The sequence below is a fragment of the Engystomops pustulosus genome, chromosome 9 (genome assembly GCF_040894005.1).
Source record: "Engystomops pustulosus chromosome 9, aEngPut4.maternal, whole genome shotgun sequence".
NCBI classification, from domain to species: Eukaryota; Metazoa; Chordata; class Amphibia; order Anura; family Leptodactylidae; genus Engystomops; species Engystomops pustulosus.
In genome coordinates, this window is record NC_092419.1 from 107,713,535 (window position 1) to 107,734,146 (window position 20,612).

The 20,612-nt window shown below is 54.5% G+C and overlaps 1 protein-coding gene across 4 annotated transcripts; it reads right to left on the bottom strand.

Annotated features, from left to right (window-relative positions):
- Positions 1 to 1,896: 1,896 nt before the first annotated feature.
- UAP1L1 (UDP-N-acetylglucosamine pyrophosphorylase 1 like 1) lies at positions 1,897 to 18,015 on the bottom strand. 4 transcript variants are annotated; one of them, XM_072125461.1, is made up of 9 exons: positions 17,361 to 18,015; positions 14,978 to 15,182; positions 8,795 to 8,970; positions 8,509 to 8,681; positions 5,745 to 5,938; positions 3,374 to 3,514; positions 3,108 to 3,293; positions 2,962 to 3,028; positions 1,897 to 2,873 (listed from the first exon to the last, which is right to left on the bottom strand). In XM_072125461.1, the coding sequence occupies exons 1-9, from the start codon at positions 17,647 to 17,649 to the stop codon at positions 2,805 to 2,807; spliced, it is 1,500 nt and encodes a 499-aa protein (XP_071981562.1). In that variant the 5' UTR covers positions 17,650 to 18,015; the 3' UTR covers positions 1,897 to 2,804. The 4 variants fall into 4 exon arrangements, with proteins under 4 accessions (XP_071981562.1, XP_071981565.1, XP_071981563.1 ...); XM_072125464.1 differs by lacking the exon at positions 17,361 to 18,015 and adding an exon at positions 17,279 to 17,351; XM_072125462.1 differs by lacking the exon at positions 17,361 to 18,015 and adding an exon at positions 15,976 to 16,074.
- Between the last annotated feature and the right edge of the window lie 2,597 nt (positions 18,016 to 20,612).

The window sequence follows — 20,612 nt, forward strand, 5'->3', positions numbered from 1 at the left end:
AACAACCACCCTCCAGCCCCATTCACACATGAAGCAGTTTTACTGTAGAACTTTTGGGGGGTGGCCAAAATCCGTGGGATTATTTTCTGGTGCATGGATTTCTATCATCCGCCTTCAGATTGATTGAACGATTACAGTTTTCTATAACTCGTTGGTTGTGTGTAACTGGACCTCGGATGTAAAGCTCAGGAATGTGACTCCATGCATCATATATAACAGTGATGCTTGGACTCCCGCCCCTGCAGCAGCGTTCAGTCCGTGAAATGTGGACCACACATATTTGCGTTTGTTAGAATGTAACCTCAGTTACCATGAAAGTGCAAAAGCGCAAAAAAACAACCAGACATCAGGAATCAGCTTCCAGTTTAATGGAATAATAAGGGTTAATAGGCGGGACATTTCTTCTTATATCGTCATATATAAACGACGGGATCAGGATGATTTTTATCATAAACCTTTTATTCCTCTTCTGGTTCATGCTTCCATGACGGGTGAAAGGGACGGGTGGTCCGGAGGCGGAAGGCAAGGCAGTCACCAGGGGAGGTTAGTGTGACTGTGTGCAAGGGGCCCCGAGGAGGAGAAGGGGCCCCAAGTCACAGAAGACCCTCCTCCCTTTACAGGTGCAGAGAACACACTGGGGGACATTTACATAAAGTGTCGGTGTCTGCATTGGCTTTGTTACCGGCCTGCTATCGGAAAGAAGATACACATGTCATATTGTGGAGTTGTGCAGATACATTTCTGGTGCCATTTTCTGTCCCTGGGTCCAAAATCTGTCCCGAGCACCAGAAATGTGTCCAACAGTCAGAGAATAGGCAACAGTACAATAGCAGTGTCCCTGCTAGACCAAATTTCTTTTGGTCTACTTTCCGCCAGTTTACAGCGCCCAAAAATGGCTGCAACACATATTAATTGTGTCTGAGTTTCATTTTTTCTGTCGCCGCCAGCTAATAAATCGGTCACAAAACTGGCGGAAACGCCATAGTAAATGTCCCCCACTGTGTACAGGGGTGGATGATCATTCTGTGGGGAGCCCCCAACGTCCTAGTGGCGGTCCTGGAAGAAGGCGCACGGGGTCCAAAAGCAGAAAGGACAAGTAAGAGGAGGGACCAGAGGAGCAAGGGAACAGGGTCTTTCTTCTCCATTCTTGGGTAACCCAGTAGTAATGATCATCACCTCTAACATTGAGTTATTTTATATAGAATTGTTCGCCTCCGCTCCCTCCCCTTTCCTCCTCCGCTCCCTCCCCTTTCCTCCTCCGCTCCCTCCCCTTCCCCGCTCCCTTCCCTCCTCCGCTCCCTTTCCTTCCCTCCTCCGCTCCCTTTCCTTCCCCCCTCCGCTCCCTTTCCTTCCCCCCTCCGCTCCCTTTCCTTCCCCCCTCCGTTCCCTTTCCTTCCCCCCTCCGCTCCCTTTCCTTCCCCCCTCCGCTCCCTTCCCTTTCCTCCTCCGCTCCCTTCCCTTTCCTCCTCCGCTCCCTTCCCTCCTCCGCTCCCTTCCCTTTCCTCCGCTCCCTTCCCTTTCCTCCTCCGCTCCCTTCCCTTTCCTCCTCCGCTCCCTTCCCTTTCCTCCTCCGCTCCCTTACCTTCCCCCCTCCGCTCCCTTACCTTCCCCCCTCCGCTCCCTTACCTTCCCCCCTCCGCTCCCTTCCCCCCTCCGCTCCCTTCCCTTTCCTCCTCCGCTCCCTTCCCTTTCCTCCTCCGCTCCCTTCCCGTTCCTCCTCCGCTCCCTTCCCGTTCCTCCTCCGCTCCCTTCCCGTTCCTCCTCCGCTCCCTTTCCTTTCCTCCTCCGCTCCCTTTCCTTTCCTCCTCCGCTCCCTTTCCTTTCCTCCTCCGCTCCCTTTCCTTTCCTCCTCCGCTCCCTTTCCTTTCCTCCTCCGCTCCCTTCCCTCCTCCGCTCCCTTCCCTCCTCCGCTCCCTTCCCCTTCCCTCCGATACTCCCTTCCTTGGTTGAACTCCATGGACATGTGTCTTTTTTCAGACGTATAAATGATGTGACTTCCAGCAGTTTTGGGACTGACCTCTCGTCTGACAGCTGAGGACGGGGCTCCTGACCCGCTCTCTTATTATAACGATGTTGGTTTTTATTGAGTTGACTTTGGCAGGGATTTTGCAAAAATGAACACGTCTCTCCCATCTTTGCTTCTAGCTTTGGCTTCTCTGGGCGACGAGCAGGTGATCCCCCCTCCCGATGTGTCTGGCATCCCCTGCTTTCTGAGGGGTGAGGGTTACAGGGCTCTACATTATCCTAAGTTCCTGCTGTTTGGCCACACACCCGTCCTCGGTGGCAGTGTGACGTCTATGAGGCTACTATAGTGACCTGGACCCCAATCTGTAGCAGCGAGAGGGCAAAGTCTGGCAGGTATCTCCCAGAACTGATGACACAGCACTGACAGACGTGTAAGATTACTGATGCAGCATTTACAGGGGTTCTGTCCATGCCGAAGCAGTATAAGGCAGAAGGGAATGTGCAATCCTGAGCTGCCCAGACAGTCCTTACCCCATGCTATACGTTGCTTCCCTACAGGTAGGGAGATGCTTTCCAGCCAGGACAGACATAGCAGCAGTGGGATAAAGGAAATTATCAGGGATGCACTACAAATAGACTGAGCGGAAGGAGAATTACCGTAATTATAAAAAGTATAAAACCACAACTGGTCCTGCTCCTAACACAGAGTCCAGCTGACCCAATGCTTGTATAGGGTCGTATAGCGTGTGGAACCACACGAGTCCTGTCTGGCAGGTGCCCTCCAGGAGGTGGTGATGGAGTATAAGGCACAATGGTCTTCATTCCGGAGTCCTCTCCCACTACACCCCCTGAATATCCAGTATGAAGGGTGAGGTGAGGTCTCTGTTATTCAGATGGACGTCCAAACCCTACAAGCACAACAAAAAAAAAACATTGTGATAAAGCAGCTGTGCCCATGTGTGACCTATAAGATCTGACAGGGCCAGCGCCACTCACCTCCCCGAAATACGAGATCAAAGGGGAAATCTCGCAGACTGCAGGGGGGTCCTCTGCTTCCGGGACACTACAGAGAGAAGAAGGGAGCGGCTGTGGTGAGAAGCCGGGGTGCAGCATCAGTACCCGGCCATGCCTGCCATACTGACCTGGAGACCTCAGCTATGGCACAGCCGCTGGCATCAGTGAACCTGGCCCCGGCCCTCAGTGCCCAGCGGTAGTGCTGCCACAGGAGCGCCCGCCTGGAGGTGCTGGGGGTGTCCTTATCAGCTGTATCTGCATTCTTTAATGGGGAGAATTCTTCTTCCCTCACAACTTCAAAGGCAACAAAGTTCCTGCAGACAGACAGACAGGACTGGCATCAGCGCCCCGTATACCACTGTATACTGCTGCCCGCCCACCCGTGGCCACTCACTGGGCAAACTGGAAGACATCAAACACAAACTTCTCCATCTTTATTCCGTTTGGCCGAACTGGTTTTACCAAGTTTCCCTCAGCATCCACATACGGGACCTTCTTGATGGCAACGTGGTACCCGAGACGTGGCTCTAGTGTCCTGAAATCATACAAAGGTAATGGGCATCATCATGGCTGGCACAGGGGTCTAAAGGGAATAAAATATAACTCCACCCCTGCAAAGACCATTGCACCATATCTGCCTAAGAAGTCCCTGTATTATAAGCCAGTGTTAGATTCCAGAATTGTGGAACTGGAGGTGTGTCCTCACACTGCTGTGCTCTGTGCTCTCTGCAGCCAGTGTTGTGTACTGTCCCTGGAGAGATGTGTTATCAGACCTCACACTGCTGTGCTCTGTGCTCTCTGCAGCCAGTGTTATGTACTGTCCCTGGAGAGATGTGTAATCAGACCTCACACTGCTGTGCTCTGTGCTCTCTGCAGCCAGTGTTATGTATTGTCCCTGGAGAGATGTGTTATCAGACCTCACACTGCTGCGCTCTGTGCTCTCTGCAGCCAGTGTTATGTACTGTCCCTGGAGAGATGTGTAATCAGACCTCACACTGCTGTGCTCTGTGCTCTCTACAGCCAATGTTATGTAATGTCACTGGAGAGATGTGTAATCAGACCTCACACTGCTGTGCTCTGTGCTCTCTGCAGCCAGTGTTGTGTATTGTCCCTGGAGAGATGTGTAATCATACCTCACACTGCTGTGCTCTGTGCTCTCTGCAGCCAGTGTTATGTATTGTCCCTGAAGAGATGTGTAATCGGACCTCACACTGCTGTGCTCTGTGCTCTCTGCAGCCAGTGTTATGTATTGTCCCTGGAGAGATGTGTAATCAGACCTCACACTGCTGTGCTCTGTGCTTCTACTAACAACATACACATAGGTCTGATTACTCATCTCTCCAAGGATTATACACAACACTGGCTGCAGAGAGCACAGAGCACAGCAGTGTGAGGTAGGATTACACATCTCTCCAGGGACAATACATAACACTGGCTGCAGAGAGCACAGAGCACAGCAGTGTGAGGTCTGATTATACATCTCTCCAGGGACAGTACATAACACTGGCTGCAGAGAGCACAGAGCACAGCAGTGTGAGGTCTGATTAGACATCTCTCCAGGGACAATACATAACACTGGCTGCACAGAGCACAGCAGTGTGAAGTATGATTACACATCTCTCCAGGGACAATATATAACACTGGCTGCAGAGAGAACAGAGCACAGCAGTGTGAGGTATGATTACTCATCTCTCCAGGGACAATATATAATACAGGCTGCAGAGAGAACAGAGCACAGCAGTGTGAAGTATGATTACTCATCTCTCCAGGGACACTACATAACACTGGCTGCCGAGAGCACAGAGCACAGCAGTGTGAGGTATGATTACACATCTCTTCAGGGACAATACATAACACTGGCTGCAGAAAGCACAGAGCACAGCAGTGTGAGGTATGATTACACATCTCTCCAGGGACAGTACATAATACTGGCTGCAGAGAGCACAGAGCACAGCAGTGTGAGGTATGATTACACATCTCTCCAGGGACAGTACATAATACTGGCTGCAGAGAGCACAGAGCACAGCAGTGTGAGGTCTGATTACACATCTCTCCACGGACACTACATAAAACTGGCTGCAGGGAGCACAGAGCACAGCAGTGTGAGGTCTGATTACTCATCTCTCCAGGGACAATATATAATACAGGCTGCAGAGAGAACAGAGCACAGCAGTGTGAAGTATGATTACACATCTCTCCAGGGACACTACATAACACTGGCTGCAGAGAGCACAGAGCACAGCAGTGTGAGGTATAATTACACATCTCTTCAGGGACAATACATAACACTGGCTGCAGAGAGCACAGAGCACAGCAGTGTGAGGTATGATTACACATCTCTCCAGGGACAGTACATAATACTGGCTGCAGAGAGCACAGAGCACAGCAGTGTGAGGTATGATTACACATCTCTACAGGGACAATACATAACACTGGCTGCAGAGAGTACAGAGCACAGCAGTGTGAGGTCTGATTACACATCTCTCCAGGGACAATACATAACACTGGCTGCAGAGAGCACAGAGCACAGCAGTGTGAGGTCTGATTACACATCTCTCCAGGGACAATACAGAACACTGTGGAGCTTGGTATTGAGGTTTCGTTAGTAAGTGATGGGGAGATAAGTGGCTGCCATGCACAGCTGTAACACTGATCTCTAGGCAGTAATCAGACTCCAGACCACTGTTCCTCTTGTATTATAGCCCAGTGTGTGGTTAGTGTGTGGCACGTGGATGCCCCTCCTGTAGGGGGCGCCAGTCACTGACCTGGCCATGATCTTCAGGAAGTCCAGGGTGAAGAAATGGTTGCAGATGTTTCCGGCGTTATAGGTCAGGCTGCCGTCGGGGTTGTGTCTCTCGGCCGTCTCTGGGCTGATCTCACTGTACTCTACAACCTGGTAGACGCCATCCACCTGGCACACAACCCCCACAGGCTCCGAGGGATACGACTTCTCCACCACCTGAGTAACAAGTCCGGAATATCAGCACCCACACTCAGGACAATGACCCCCAACATATGAATCATAGGGGTGATATCAGCATCACAGGACGAGCGGGAGAAATGGGTCACATACCAAAATATGGGCCAATCACATATAGGCGACCACTGGACCCCATTAAACTCCCAGTCCCCTCGTAGTGAGGATGAAACGTCCGGTCTAGAATATCCTCTTTAATGGGAAATCTCACCCATTGGCAAATGAAAAAAATATATAAAATCATGTGATAATAGACAAGAATCTCATCTTTTAGATCAGGCTTGAGGTTCTGTGATCTAAAAACTTGACTCTGATCAGGTAAAATCTGACTCTTCTCTGCCCATCGTCACATGACTGTGCAGGAGATATCACATAAAAGAGGGAATTCTGGAAAGGACATTTCATCCGCTCCCTGAGGGGTCCTGGGGGTTAATAATCGGGTGACCCTGTCCCTTTAAGGGTCTCCTATTCTTGGGTTTGTCATAGGTTCTTGCAGTTGGGCAAATGGACTGCTGGGAGGACCCCCATATAACAGAACATGGGCTGCTGGGAGGACCCCCATATAACAGAACATGGACTCCTGGGAGGACCCCCATATAACAGAACATGGCCTGCTGGGAGGACCCCCATATAACAGAACATGGGCTGCTGGGAGGACCCCCATATAACAGAACATGGGCTGCTGGGAGGACCCCCATATAACAGAACACGGACTGCTGGGAGGACCCCCATATAACAGAACATGGACTCCTGGGAGGACCCCCATATAACAGAACATGGCCTGCTGGGAGGACCCCCATATAACAGAACATGGCCTGCTGGGAGGACCCCCATATAACAGAACATGGGCTGCTGGGAGGACCCCCATATAACAGAACATGGACTCCTGGGAGGACCCCCATATAACAGAACATGGCCTGCTGGGAGGACCCCCATATAACAGAACATGGGCTGCTGGGAGGACCCCCATATAACAGAACATGGGCTGCTGGGAGGACCCCCATATAACAGAACACGGACTGCTGGGAGGACCCCCATATAACAGAACACGGCCTGCTGGGAGGACCCCCATATAACAGAACATGGGCTGCTGGGAGGACCCCCATATAACAGAACATGGGCTGCTGGGAGGACCCCCATATAACAGAACATGGCCTGCTGGGAGGACCCCCATATAACAGAACATGGACTGCTGGGAGGACCCCCACATAACAGAACATGGACTGCTGGGAGGACCCCCATATAACAGAACATGGCCTGCTGGGAGGACCCCCATATAACAGAACATGGCCTGCTGGGAGGACCCCCATATAACAGAACATGGCCTGCTGGGAGGACCCCCATATAACAGAACATGGACTCCTGGGAGGACCCCCATATAACAGAACACGGCCTGCTGGGAGGACCCCCATATAACAGAACATGGGCTGCTGGGAGGACCCCCATATAACAGAACATGGACTGCTGGGAGGACCCCCATATAACAGAACATGGCCTGCTGGGAGGACCCCCATATAACAGAACATGGCCTGCTGGGAGGACCCCCATATAACAGAACACGGCCTGCTGGGAGGACCCCCATATAACAGAACATGGCCTGCTGGGAGGACCCCCATATAACAGAACATGGCCTGCTGGGAGGACCCCCATATAACAGAACATGGCCTGCTGGGAGGACCCCCATATAACAGAACATGGCCTGCTGGGAGGACCCCCATATAACAGAACATGGACTGCTGGGAGGACCCCCATATAACAGAACATGGACTGCTGGGAGGACCCCCATATAACAGAACATGGCCTGCTGGGAGGACCCCCATATAACAGAACACAGACTGCTGGGAGGACCCCCATGTAACAGAACATGGCCTGCTGGGAGGACCCCCATGTAACAGAACACAGACTCCTGGGAGGACCCCCATATAACAGAACATGGGCTGCTGGGAGGACCCCCATATAACAGAACATGGCCTGGTGGGAGGACCCCCATGTAACAGAACATGGACTGCTGGGAGGACCCCCATATAACAGAACATGGCCTGCTGGGCGGACCCCCATATAACAGAACATGGCCTGCTGGGAGGACCCCCGTATAACAGAACATGGGCTGCTGGGAGGACCCCCATATAACAGAACATGGCCTGGTGGGAGGACCCCCATATAACAGAACATGGACTGCTGGGAGGACCCCCATATAACAGAACATGGCCTGCTGGGAGGACCCCCATATAACAGAACATGGCCTGCTGGGAGGACCCCCATATAACAGAACATGGCCTGCTGGGAGGACCCCCATATAACAGAACATGGCCTGGTGGGAGGACCCCCATATAACAGAACATGGACTCCTGGGAGGACCCCCATATAACAGAACATGGCCTGCTGGGAGGACCCCCATATAACAGAACATGGCCTGGTGGGAGGACCCCCATATAACAGAACATGGACTGCTGGGAGGACCCCCATATAACAGAACATGGACTGCTGGGAGGACCCCCATATAACAGAACATGGACTGCTGGGAGGACCCCCATCTATACTTCGTCACTCACCTTGGCCCCGCAGTCTGCACCTTTGGAGACACAGAACCCTACAAAGGTGGGATCCGCCATCTTCACCAGGATATTGTCCACGCAGTACACGTGGATGTAGGCGATGCCTCGCGCCTCCATGTCTTCCAGGATGCGGTTGTCAGCCAGAGCTCTGTACAGGCCGCCGTTACCATCTGCAATGGGACCAATGAAAGACAATTCCCAGGTCCTGCCTCAGCCCCCATCAGGTTACACAGTCTAGCAATGAGCCAACGCTGAGCGATTGCTATATAAGCGCTTTCCCTACCTGGAGCCATGGCCACCTTGTCCTTCCTCTCCAGGATCGCCTTCCCATCAAAGCCGACCGCCGGCAGCATCCGCTGCTCAAACATCACCACGTCTGCCCGATCAATCCCAAAGAAGTCGTGCGCCTCAAAAAACTTCTGTGTGGGGTTCAGGGTGAACTCGCTGGTCATGATGTACCTGGGGGCGAGAAGCATGTACAGATATATATATATACTGCTGGGGATTAGGTATTTACCCAAACTGTGGAGATTATACTTCTCCCTTTCTTAAAGGGGTCTGTCAGCAGGTGTGACCATGAGAGATGTGTAATCACACCTCACACTGCTGTGCTCTGTGCTCTCTGCAGCCAGTGTTATGTATTGTCCCTGGAGAGATGTGTAATCATACCTCACACTGCTGTGCTCTGTGCTCTCTGCAGCCAGTGTTATGTATTGTCCCTGGAGAGATGTGTAATCAGACCTCACACTGCTGTGCTCTGTGCTCTCTGCAGCCAGTGTTATGTATTGTCTCTGGAGAGATGTGTAATCATACCTCACACTGCTGTGCTGTGTTCTCTCTGCGGCCAGTGTTATGTATTGTCCCTGGAGAGATGTGTCATCAGACCTCACACTGCTGTGCTCTGTGCTCTCTGCAGCCAGTGTTATGTATGGTCCCTGGAGAGATGTGTAATCATACCTCACACTGCTGTGCTCTGTGCTCTCTGCAGCCAGTGTTATGTATGGTCCCTGGAGAGATGTGTAATCATACCTCACACTGCTGTGCTCTGTGCTCTCTGCAGCCAGTGTTATGTACTGTCCCTGGAGAGATGTGTAATCATACCTCACACTGCTGTGCTCTGTGCTCTCTGCAGCCAGTGTTATGTACTGTCCCTGGAGAGATGTGTAATCATACCTCACACTGCTGTGCTCTGTGCTCTCTGCAGCCAGTGTTATGTACTGTCCCTGGAGAGATGTGTAATCAGACCTCACACTGCTGTGCTCTGTGCTCTCTGCAGCCAGTGTTATGTATTGTCCCTGGAGAGATGTGTAATCAGACCTCACACTGCTGTGCTCTGTGCTCTCTGTAGCCAGTGTTATGTACTGTCCCTGGAGAGATGTGTAATCAGACCTCACACTGCTGTGCTCTGTGCTCTCTGCAGCCAGTGTTATGTATGGTCCCTGGAGAGATGTGTAATCATACCTCACACTGCTGTGCTCTGTGCTCTCTGCAGCCAGTGTTATGTACTGTCCCTGGAGAGATGTGTAATCATACCTCACACTGCTGTGCTCTGTGCTCTCTGCAGCCAGTGTTATGTACTGTCCCTGGAGAGATGTGTAATCATACCTCACACTGCTGTGCTCTGTGCTCTCTGCAGCCAGTGTTATGTACTGTCCCTGGAGAGATGTGTAATCAGACCTCACACTGCTGTGCTCTGTGCTCTCTGCAGCCAGTGTTATGTATTGTCCCTGGAGAGATGTGTAATCAGACCTCACACTGCTGTGCTCTGTGCTCTCTGTAGCCAGTGTTATGTACTGTCCCTGGAGAGATGTGTAATCAGACCTCACACTGCTGTGCTCTGTGCTCTCTGCAGCCAGTGTTATGTATGGTCCCTGGAGAGATGTGTAATCATACCTCACACTGCTGTGCTCTGTGCTCTCTGTAGCCAGTGTTATGTACTGTCCCCTGGAGAGATGTGTAATCATACCTCACACTGCTGTGCTCTGTGCTCTCTGCAGCCAGTGTTATGTATTGTCCCTGGAGAGATGTGTAATCAAACCTCACACTGCTGTGCTCTGTTCTCTCTGCGGCCAGTGTTATGTATTGTCCCTGGAGAGATGTGTAATCAGACCTCACACCGCTGTGCTCTGTGCTCTCTGCAGCCAGTGTTATGTATGGTCCCTGGAGAGATGTGTAATCATACCTCACACTGCTGTGCTCTGTGCTCTCTGCAACCAGTGTTATGTACTGTCCCTGGAGAGATGTGTAATCATTCCTCACACTGCTGTGCTCCGTGCTCTCTGTAGCCAGTGTTATGTATGGTCCCTGGAGGGATGTGTAATCAGACCTCACACTGCTGTGCTCTGTGCTCTCTGCAGCCAGTGTTATGTATTGTCCCTGGAGAGATGTGTAATCATACCTCACACTGCTGTGCTCTGTGCTCTCTGCAGCCAGTGTTATGTATTGTCCCTGGAGGGATGTGTAATCAGACCTCACACTGCTGTGCTCTGTGCTCTCTGCAGCCAGTGTTATGTACTGTCCCTGGAGAGATGTGTAATCAGACCTCACACTGCTGTGCTCCGTGCTCTCTGCAGCCAGTGTCATGTATTATCCCTGAAGAGATGTGTAATCATACCTCACACTGCTGTGCTCTGTGCTCTCTGCTGCCAGTGTTATGTATTGTCCCTTGGAGGGATGTGTAATCAGACCTCACACTGCTGTGCTCTGTGCTCTCTGCAGCCAGTGTTATGTATGGTCCCTGGAGAGATGTGTAATCAGACCTCACACTGCTGTGCTCTGTGCTCTCTGCAGCCAGTGTTATGTATTGTCCCTGGAGAGATGTGTAATCATACCTCACACTGCTGTGCTCTCTGTTCTCTGCAGCCAGTGCTGTGTATTGTCCCTGGAGAGATGTGTAATCATACCTCACACTGCTGTGCTCTGTGCTCTCTGCAGCCAGTGTTATGTATTGTCCCTGGAGAGATGTGTAATCAGACCTCACACTGCTGTGCTCTCTGCAGCCAGTGTTATGTATTGTCCCTGGAGAGATGTGTAATCATACCTCACACTGCTGTGCTCTGTGCTCTCTGCAGCCAGTGTTATGTATTGTCCCTGGAGAGATGTGTAATCAGACCTCACACTGCTGTGCTCTGTGCTCTCTGCAGCCAGTGTTATGTACTGTCCCTGGAGAGATGTGTAATCAGACCTCACACTGCTGTGCTCTGTGCTCTCTGCAGCCAGTGTTATGTAGTGTCCCTGGAGAGATACGTAGTCAGACCTCACACTGCTGTGCTCTGTGCTCTCTGCAGCCAGTGTTATGTACTGTCCCTGGAGAGATGTGTAATCATACCTCACACTGCTGTGCTCTGTGCTCTCTGCAGCCAGTGTTATGTACTGTCCCTGGAGAGATGTGTAATCATACCTCACACTGCTGTGCTCTGTGCTCTCTGCAGCCAGTGTTATGTACTGTCCCTGGAGAGATGTGTAATCATACCTCACACTGCTGTGCTCTGTGCTCTCTGCAGCCAGTGTTATGTATTGTCCCTGGAGAGATGTGTAATCATACCTCACACTGCTGTGCTCTGTGCTCTCTGCAGCCAGTGCTATGTATTGTCCCTGGAGAGATGTGTAATCAGACCTCACACTGCTGTGCTCTGTGCTCTCTGCAGCCAGTGTTATGTATTGTCCCTGGAGAGATGTGTAATCATACCTCACACTGCTGTGCTCTGTGCTCTCTGCAGCCAGTGTTATGTATTGTCCCTGGAGAGATGTGTAATCAGACCTCACACTGCTGTGCTCTCTGCAGCCAGTGTTATGTATTGTCCCTGGAGAGATGTGTAATCATACCTCACACTGCTGTGCTCTGTGCTCTCTGCAGCCAGTGTTATGTATTGTCCCTGGAGAGATGTGTAATCATACCTCACACTGCTGTGCTCTGTGCTCTCTGCAGCCAGTGTTATGTATTGTCCCTGGAGAGATGTGTAATCAGACCTCACACTGCTGTGCTCTGTGCTCTCTGCAGCCAGTGTTATGTATTGTCCCTGGAGAGATGTGTAATCAGACCTCACACTGCTGTGCTCTCTGCAGCCAGTGTTATGTATTGTCCCTGGAGAGATGTGTAATCATACCTCACACTGCTGTGCTCTGTGCTCTCTGCAGCCAGTGTTATGTATTGTCCCTGGAGAGATGTGTAATCATACCTCACACTGCTGTGCTCTGTGCTCTCTGCAGCCAGTGTTATGTACTGTCCCTGGAGAGATGTGTAATCATACCTCACACTGCTGTGCTTTGTGCTCTCTGCAGCCAGTGTTATGTATTGTCCCTGGAGAGATGTGTCATCAGACCTCACACTGCTGTGCTCTGTGCTCTCTGCAGCCAGTGTTATGTACTGTCCCTGGAGAGATGTGTAATCAAACCTCACACTGCTGTGCTCTGTTCTCTCTGCGGCCAGTGTTATGTATTGTCCCTGGAGAGATGTGTAATCAGACCTCACACCGCTGTGCTCTGTGCTCTCTGCAGCCAGTGTTATGTATTGTCCCTGGAGAGATGTGTCATCAGACCTCACACTGCTGTGCTCTGTGCTCTCTGCAGCCAGTGTTATGTATGGTCCCTGGAGAGATGTGTAATCATACCTCACACTGCTGTGCTCTGTGCTCTCTGCAACCAGTGTTATGTACTGTCCCTGGAGAGATGTGTAATCATTCCTCACACTGCTGTGCTCCGTGCTCTCTGTAGCCAGTGTTATGTATTGTCCCTGGAGGGATGTGTAATCAGACCTCACACTGCTGTGCTCTGTGCTCTCTGCAGCCAGTGTTATGTATTGTCCCTGGAGAGATGTGTAATCAGACCTCACACTGCTGTGCTCTGTGCTCTCTGCAGCCAGTGTTATGTAATGTCACTGGAGAGATGTGTAATCATACCTCACACTGCTGTGCTCTGTGCAGCCAGTGTTATGTATTGTCCCTGGAGAGATGTGTAATCAGACCTCACACTGCTGTGCTCTGTGCTCTCTGCAGCCAGTGTTATGTACTGTCCCTGGAAAGATGTGTAATCAGACCTCACACTGCTGTGCTCTCTGCAGCCAGTGTTGTGTACTGTCCGTGGAGAGATGTGTGATCTGACCTCACACTGCTGTGCTCTGTGCTCTCTGCAGCCAGTGTTATGTATTGTCCGTGGAGAGGTGTGTAATCAGTCCTCACACTGCTGTTCTCTGTGCTCTCTGCAGCCAGTGTTATGTATTGTCCTTGGAGAGATGTGTAATCAGACCTCACACTGCTGTGCTCTGTGCAGCCAGTGTTATGTATTGTCCCTGGAGAGATGTGTAATCAGACCTCACACTGCTGTGCTCTGTGCTCTCTGCAGCCAGTGTTATGTACTGTCCGTGGAGAGATGTGTGATCTGACCTCACACTGCTGTGCTCTGTGCAGCCAGTATTATGTATTGTCTCTGGAGAGATGAGTAATCAGACCTCACACTGCTGTGCTCTGTGCAGCCAGTGTTATGTATTGTCCCTGGAGAGATGTATAATTATACCTCACACTGCTGTGCTCTGTGCTCTCTGCAGCCAGTGTTATGTACTGTCCCTGGAGAGATGTGTAATCAGACCTCACACTGCTGTGCCCTGTGCTCTCTGCAGCTAGTGTTATGTATTGTCCCTGGAGAGATGTGTAATCAGACCTCACACTGCTGTGCTCTCTGCAGCCAGTGTTATGTACTGTCCCTGGAGAGATGTGTAATCATACCTCACACTGCTGTGCTCTGTGCTCTCTGCAGTCAGTGTTATGTACGGTCCCTGGAGAGATGTGTAATCAGACCTCACACTGCTGTGCTCTGTGCTCTCTGCAGCCAGTGTTATGTACTGTCCCTGGAGAGATATGTAATCAGACCTCACACTGCTGTGCTCTCTGCAGCCAGTGTTATGTACTGTCCCTGGAGAGATATGTAATCAGACCTCACACTGCTGTGCTCTGTGCTCTCTGCAGCCAGTGTTATGTATTGTCCTGGAGAGATGTGTAATCATACCTCACACTGCTGTGCTCTGTGCAGCCAGTGTTATGTATTATCCCTGGAGAGATGTGTAATCAGACCTCACACTGCTGTGCTCTGTGCTCTCTGCAGCCAGTGTTATGTACTGTCCCTGGAGAGATGTGTAATCATATCTTTGTGTGTGTTGTTAGTAGCAGCAGTACTGTGCAATATGCAGTTACATTCTAGGATTGTAGCTGCTCCATGTGCCCTTGGGGCTTGTCCTCACCCTGCTATGCTCTGTGCACTGACCTTCTATAACGGTCTCTTAGTGGAGGCCAGGATTAGTGGAGAAGTTTAGTGCAGAGAGCTCAGGGCACAGCAGTGTGAGGACATGCCCGCAGCATAATCCAGGGATTCATTTATTGCTCTGGTTGTCAGAAAGATATAAGAATGGACAGAGAGGACAATCCCTTAGAGCAGGGACGGTGGAAGCCCCCCGCAGCCGTGCAGAGCCCCTCACCATGGCACAGTGCAGCGTGTAGAGTATTTCTCTCCAGCCAGGTGCTGCAGCCTCCGGATCCGCTCCGCCTGGATCTGGTACAGGGTCTTTCCGCTGGGTAACCCCACGTTGTACATGCCTTTGGGGTACGTCACCCCTAGACGTGTGCCCTGACCCCCCGCCAGCAGCAGGACGGCCACCCTGTCCTGGGAGATCTGCCGGAAACCTGGAAAACACAAGGAGTTTTACTGCACAAGTCACATGTACTACCGCCACCCCCCCTCCACCTCCGTGTACTACCGCCACCCCCTGTGTACTACCGCCACCTCCCGGGCACTGCCGCCACCTCCCGGGCACTACCGCCACCTCCCGGGCACTGCCGCCACCTCCCGGGCACTGCCGCCACCTGCCGTGTACCACCTCGCCCCCCGGGCACTGCCGCCACCTCCCGGGTACCACCTCGCCCCCCGGGTACTGCCGCCACCTCCCCGGTACTACCGCCACCTCCCCGATACTGCCGCCACCTCCCCCCCCGGGTACTACCGCCCCCTCACCCCCCGTGTGCCGCCATACTGCGGTGTCTGCCCTATACCGTACACGTGTCATGTCTGCTGCTGCCTCTGCCTCTGACAGCAGAACAATAGCAGGAAGGAAGTTGAAGCAGCCGGTACACCGCACATGAGAGGGTCCTGCGCCGCGTGGGGGGGATGGCGTCAGCTCATACCACAGGAGACACCATGTGACCAGGGCAGTTATTGGGGTGCACTCTCCTCTAGTGACTACTCGCTGAATATTAGGGTGCGTCACCTAAAGCGACAGGTTACATCGCACTGCAGGAGAGGAATCCTAAGATCACATAACTGATTTGTGGGGGTCCCCCAAGTCCGCAGCTCCTCCTGACGCTCCCCATGTAGTCGGGGGTCCCCCTGTCACCCACCTTCCTCCTCCCAGGTCTGCAGCTCCTCCAGGGGGCTCCTCCTGACGCTCCCCATGTAGTCGGGGGTCCCCCTGTCACCCACCTTCCTCCTCCCAGGTCCGCAGCTGCTCCGGGGGGCTCCTCCTGACGCTCCCCATGTAGTCGGGGGTCCCCCTGTCACCCACCTTCCTCCTCCCAGGTCCGCAGCTGCTCCGGGGGGCTCCTCCTGAACCTCCCCATGTAGTCGGGGGTCCCCCTGTCACCCACCTTCCTCCTCCCAGGTCCGCAGCTGCTCCGGGGGGCTCCTCCTGATGCTCCCCATGTAGTCGGAGGTCCCCCTGTCACCCACCTTCCTCCTCCCAGGTCCGCAGCTGCTCCGGGGGGCTCCTCCTGAACCTCCCCATGTAGTCGGGGGTCCCCCTGTCACCCACCTTCCTCCTCCCAGGTCCGCAGCTGCTCCGGGGGGCTCCTCCTGATGCTCCCCATGTAGACAGGAGGTCCCCCTGTCACCCACCTTCCTCCTCCCAGGTCCGCAGCTGCTCCGGGGGGCTCCTCCTGATGCTCCCCATGTAGTCGGAGGTCCCCCTGTCACCCACCTTCCTCCTCCCAGGTCCGCAGCTGCTCCGGGGGGCTCCTCCTGAACCTCCCCATGTAGTCGGGGGTCCCCCTGTCACCCACCTTCCTCCTCCCAGGTCCGCAGCTGCTCCGGGGGGCTCCTCCTGATGCTCCCCATGTAGACAGGGGGTCTCCCTGTCACCCACCTTCCTCCTCCGAGGTCCGCAGCTGCTCCGGGGGGCTCCTCCTGATGCTCCCCATGTAGACAGGAGGTCCCCCTGTCACCCACCTTCCTCCTCCCAGGTCCGCAGCTGCTCCGGGGGGCTCCTCCTGACGCTCCCCATGTAGTCGGAGGTCCCCCTGTCACCCACCTTCCTCCTCCGAGGTCCGCAGCTGCTCCGGGGGGCTCCTCCTGATGCTCCCCATGTAGTCGGGGGTCCCCCTGTCACCCACCTTCCTCCTCCCAGGTCCGCAGCTCCTCCTGATGCTCCCCATGTAGTCGGGGGTCCCCCTGTCACCCACCTTCCTCCTCCCAGGTCTGCAGCTCCTCCGGGGGGCTCCTCCTGATGCTCCCCATGTAGTCGGGGGTCCCCCTGTCACCCACCTTCCTCCTCCCAGGTCCGCAGCTGCTCCGGGGGGTCTCCTCCTGAAGCTCCCCATGTAGTCGGGGGTCCCCCTGTCACCCACCTTCCTCCTCCCAGGTCCGCAGCTCCTCTGGGGGGCTCCTCCTGATGCTCCCCATGTAGTCGGGGGTCCCCCTGTCACCCACCTTCCTCCTCCCAGGTCCGCAGCTGCTCCGGGGGGCTCCTCCTGACGCTCCCCATGTAGTCGGGGGTCTCCCTGTCACCCACCTTCCTGCTCCCAGGTCCGCAGCTGCTCCGGGGGGCTCCTCCTGACGCTCCCCATGTAGACGGGGGTCCCCCTGTCACCCACCTTCCTCCTCCCAGGTCTGCAGCTGCTCCGGGGGGCTCCTCCTGACACTCCCCATGTAGTCGGGGTGCCCGGGGCTCATGCGGTGGTCCAGGCGCTGGGGGGCGCTGCTCTCCTCCCGGTAGGCCTCCTGTGCCCGGCGGCAGTGCTCCCGGAGCTCCCCCGGCTCCAGCAGTTGCAGTTCCTCCAGCAGACTCTCCCGCTGCCCGGCGCTCAGCTCAGCCCAGAACCGCAGCAGCTGCTCCTGCCCGGCCTCCTGCAGCCTCCGCCGCACCTCCGCCTCACACTGCATGCTGAGGAGCCGGAACCAGAACCGAACCCAGAACTATGGATAGCGCCGAACCGCCGCTCCTGTAACTATGGAGACCGCGAGTTCTGGGATCACCTGAGGAGCTGGGGCGGAGTCAGGAGCACCGGGGGCGTGGTCAGAAGCGCCGGGGGTGGGCTGTGAGGTGTCACATGATGCACGCCCTGGGTATAAATCCAGTGAGGAGCCGAGAGCTGGGGGCGGAGTCAGGATCGCCGGGGGCGGGCTGTGAGGTGTCACATGATTACGCGCTGGCTATAAAACCAGTGAGGAGGCGCGGAAGCCGGTAAATGTCCCGTCATGAAGGAGCAGCGGAGGCGTCACCGATCATGTATGATATATACACTACTAGTCTCCTCATGTGCTGTACCGACACCTGTGTCATAATGGTTTACTGTGTCCCCCAAATCTGTCACAGCAGCGCCCCCCATAACTGTGACCTCCCCGGCGCCCCCCATAGCTGTGACCTCCCCGGCGCCCCCCATAGCTGTGCCCTCCCCAGCGCTCCCCCCATAGCTGTGCCCTCCCCAGCGCTCCCCCCATAGCTGTGCCCTCCCCAGCGCTCCCCCCATAGCTGTGCCCTCCCCAGCGCTCCCCCCATAGCTGTGCCCTCCCCAGCGCTCCCCCCATAGCTGTGCCCTCCCCAGCGCTCCCCCCATAGCTGTGCCCTCCCCAGCGCTCCCCCCATAGCTGTGCCCTCCCCAGCGCTCCCCCCATAGCTGTGCCCTCCCCAGCGCTCCCCCCATAGCTGTGCCCTCCCCAGCGCTCCCCCCATAGCTGTGCCCTCCCCAGCGCTCCCCCCATAGCTGTGCCCTCCCCAGCGCTCCCCCCATAGCTGTGCCCTCCCCAGCGCTCCCCCCATAGCTGTGCCCTCCCCAGCGCTCCCCCCATAGCTGTGCCCTCCCCAGCGCTCCCCCCATAGCTGTGCCCTCCCCAGCGCTCCCCCCATAGCTGTGCCCTCCCCAGCGCTCCCCCCATAGCTGTGCCCTCCCCAGCGCTCCCCCCATAGCTGTGCCCTCCCCAGCGCTCCCCCCATAGCTGTGCCCTCCCCAGCGCTCCCCCCATAGCTGTGCCCTCCCCAGCGCTCCCCCCATAGCTGTGCCCTCCCCAGCGCTCCCCCCATAGCTGTGCCCTCCCCAGCGCTCCCCCCATAGCTGTGCCCTCCCCAGCGCTCCCCCCATAGCTGTGCCCTCCCCAGCGCTCCCCCCATAGCTGTGCCCTCCCCAGCGCTCCCCCCATAGCTGTGCCCTCCCCAGCGCTCCCCCCATAGCTGTGCCCTCCCCAGCGCTCCCCCCATAGCTGTGCCCTCCCCAGCGCTCCCCCCATAGCTGTGCCCTCCCCAGCGCTCCCCCCATAGCTGTGCCCTCCCCAGCGCTCCCCCCATAGCTGTGCCCTCCCCAGCGCTCCCCCCATAGCTGTGCCCTCCCCAGCGCTCCCCCCATAGCTGTGCCCTCCCCAGCGCTCCCCCCATAGCTGTGCCCTCCCCAGCGCTCCCCCCATAGCTGTGCCCTCCCCAGCGCTCCCCCCATAGCTGTGCCCTCCCCAGCGCTCCCCCCATAGCTGTGCCCTCCCCAGCGCTCCCCCCATAGCTGTGCCCTCCCCAGCGCTCCCCCCATAGCTGTGCCCTCCCCAGCGCTCCCCCCATAGCTGTGCCCTCCCCAGCGCTCCCCCCATAGCTGTGCCTTCCCCAGTTACAGTGCCCCAGTAAGGCCCGTTCCCCACTTGCGAGTGTGATGCGATGAACTCGCATCACACTCGCAACGCAAGCTGCCGGGAACGCACGGCCTGAACGCTGCACCGCGGGAGTGAACTGACATGCTGAGTTCACTCCCGCGGTGCAGCGTTCAGGCCGTGCGTTCCCGGCAGCTTGCGTTGCGAGTGTGATGCGAGTTCATCGCATCACACTCGCAAGTGGGGAACGGGCCTAACAGCTGAACTGTATCCCAGTTTTGTTAGAATCTGCCCATATCACTCAGCTTTCCCTGAATCAGATAATTTCGTAACCTCCTGAGGTGTGAATCGCGTGATATAAATAAAGTTTTTGTTCTGTGTTGCAATATAAGTATTCACGCCCCTCCGCTCAGGACATGCAGTGAATACAGGGGTCTTTGTGTAGCGGCGTCTGAGGTCCAGTGGGGGCTCTGCCAAAATCCACACCGTACAGAGGGGGCGCCAGGACAGAAAACATGTTTATGTAGGTGAGAGCAGAACATAGGAATGTGCAGAGATTTAAAGGGGAACTCCACCTTACATAGATCTACAGAGCCCGTTCACAACCCATGCTAAATCCTGACAGTTACCCCAGAGCATTATGGGAGTTCAAGTGACAGTTATATAGTTTAAATTTACCGATAAGGTCACATGTCTGACAAAGAGGCGGAGCTAAGCTGCTGTCACTTTCCAGATCTTTTAAAGGGAACCTGCCAGCAGATTTAACCACACTGAACTCCCATCCCCCTCAGATCGGGGATGAAATGTCCTTTCTAGAATTCCCTATTTTATGTCAAATCTCACCCTGTTACCCATAAAAAAAAATCTCCAAAGTCATGTCAGTTTTAGAGGCTGCAGGGAGTGGGTCAATTCAGACGTATCTATGTTCCGTTCTATAGCACCTAGACACATGCTGCTGGTGTCATATTAAAGGTAAGAATCTTATCTTTCATATCACTTGTGTTTTTGGGAGCTAAAGAATTGGAGATACGTACAGAACCATTAGCCTGATGTGATCTGAAAGATGTGTTTCTTATCTTTAATATGGCGCCAGCAGCGTATGTCAAGGTGCCTGAAGTGACACTACACCTGCAGCCTCTAAACTTGACTCATCTCAGGCAAAATCTGACTCATTGTCACATGATTTTGGCTGCAATTTGACATAAAACACGGAATACTAGAAAGTACATTTCATCCCCGACCTGAGGGGACTGTGAGTTTAATTGGGGGTCACATCT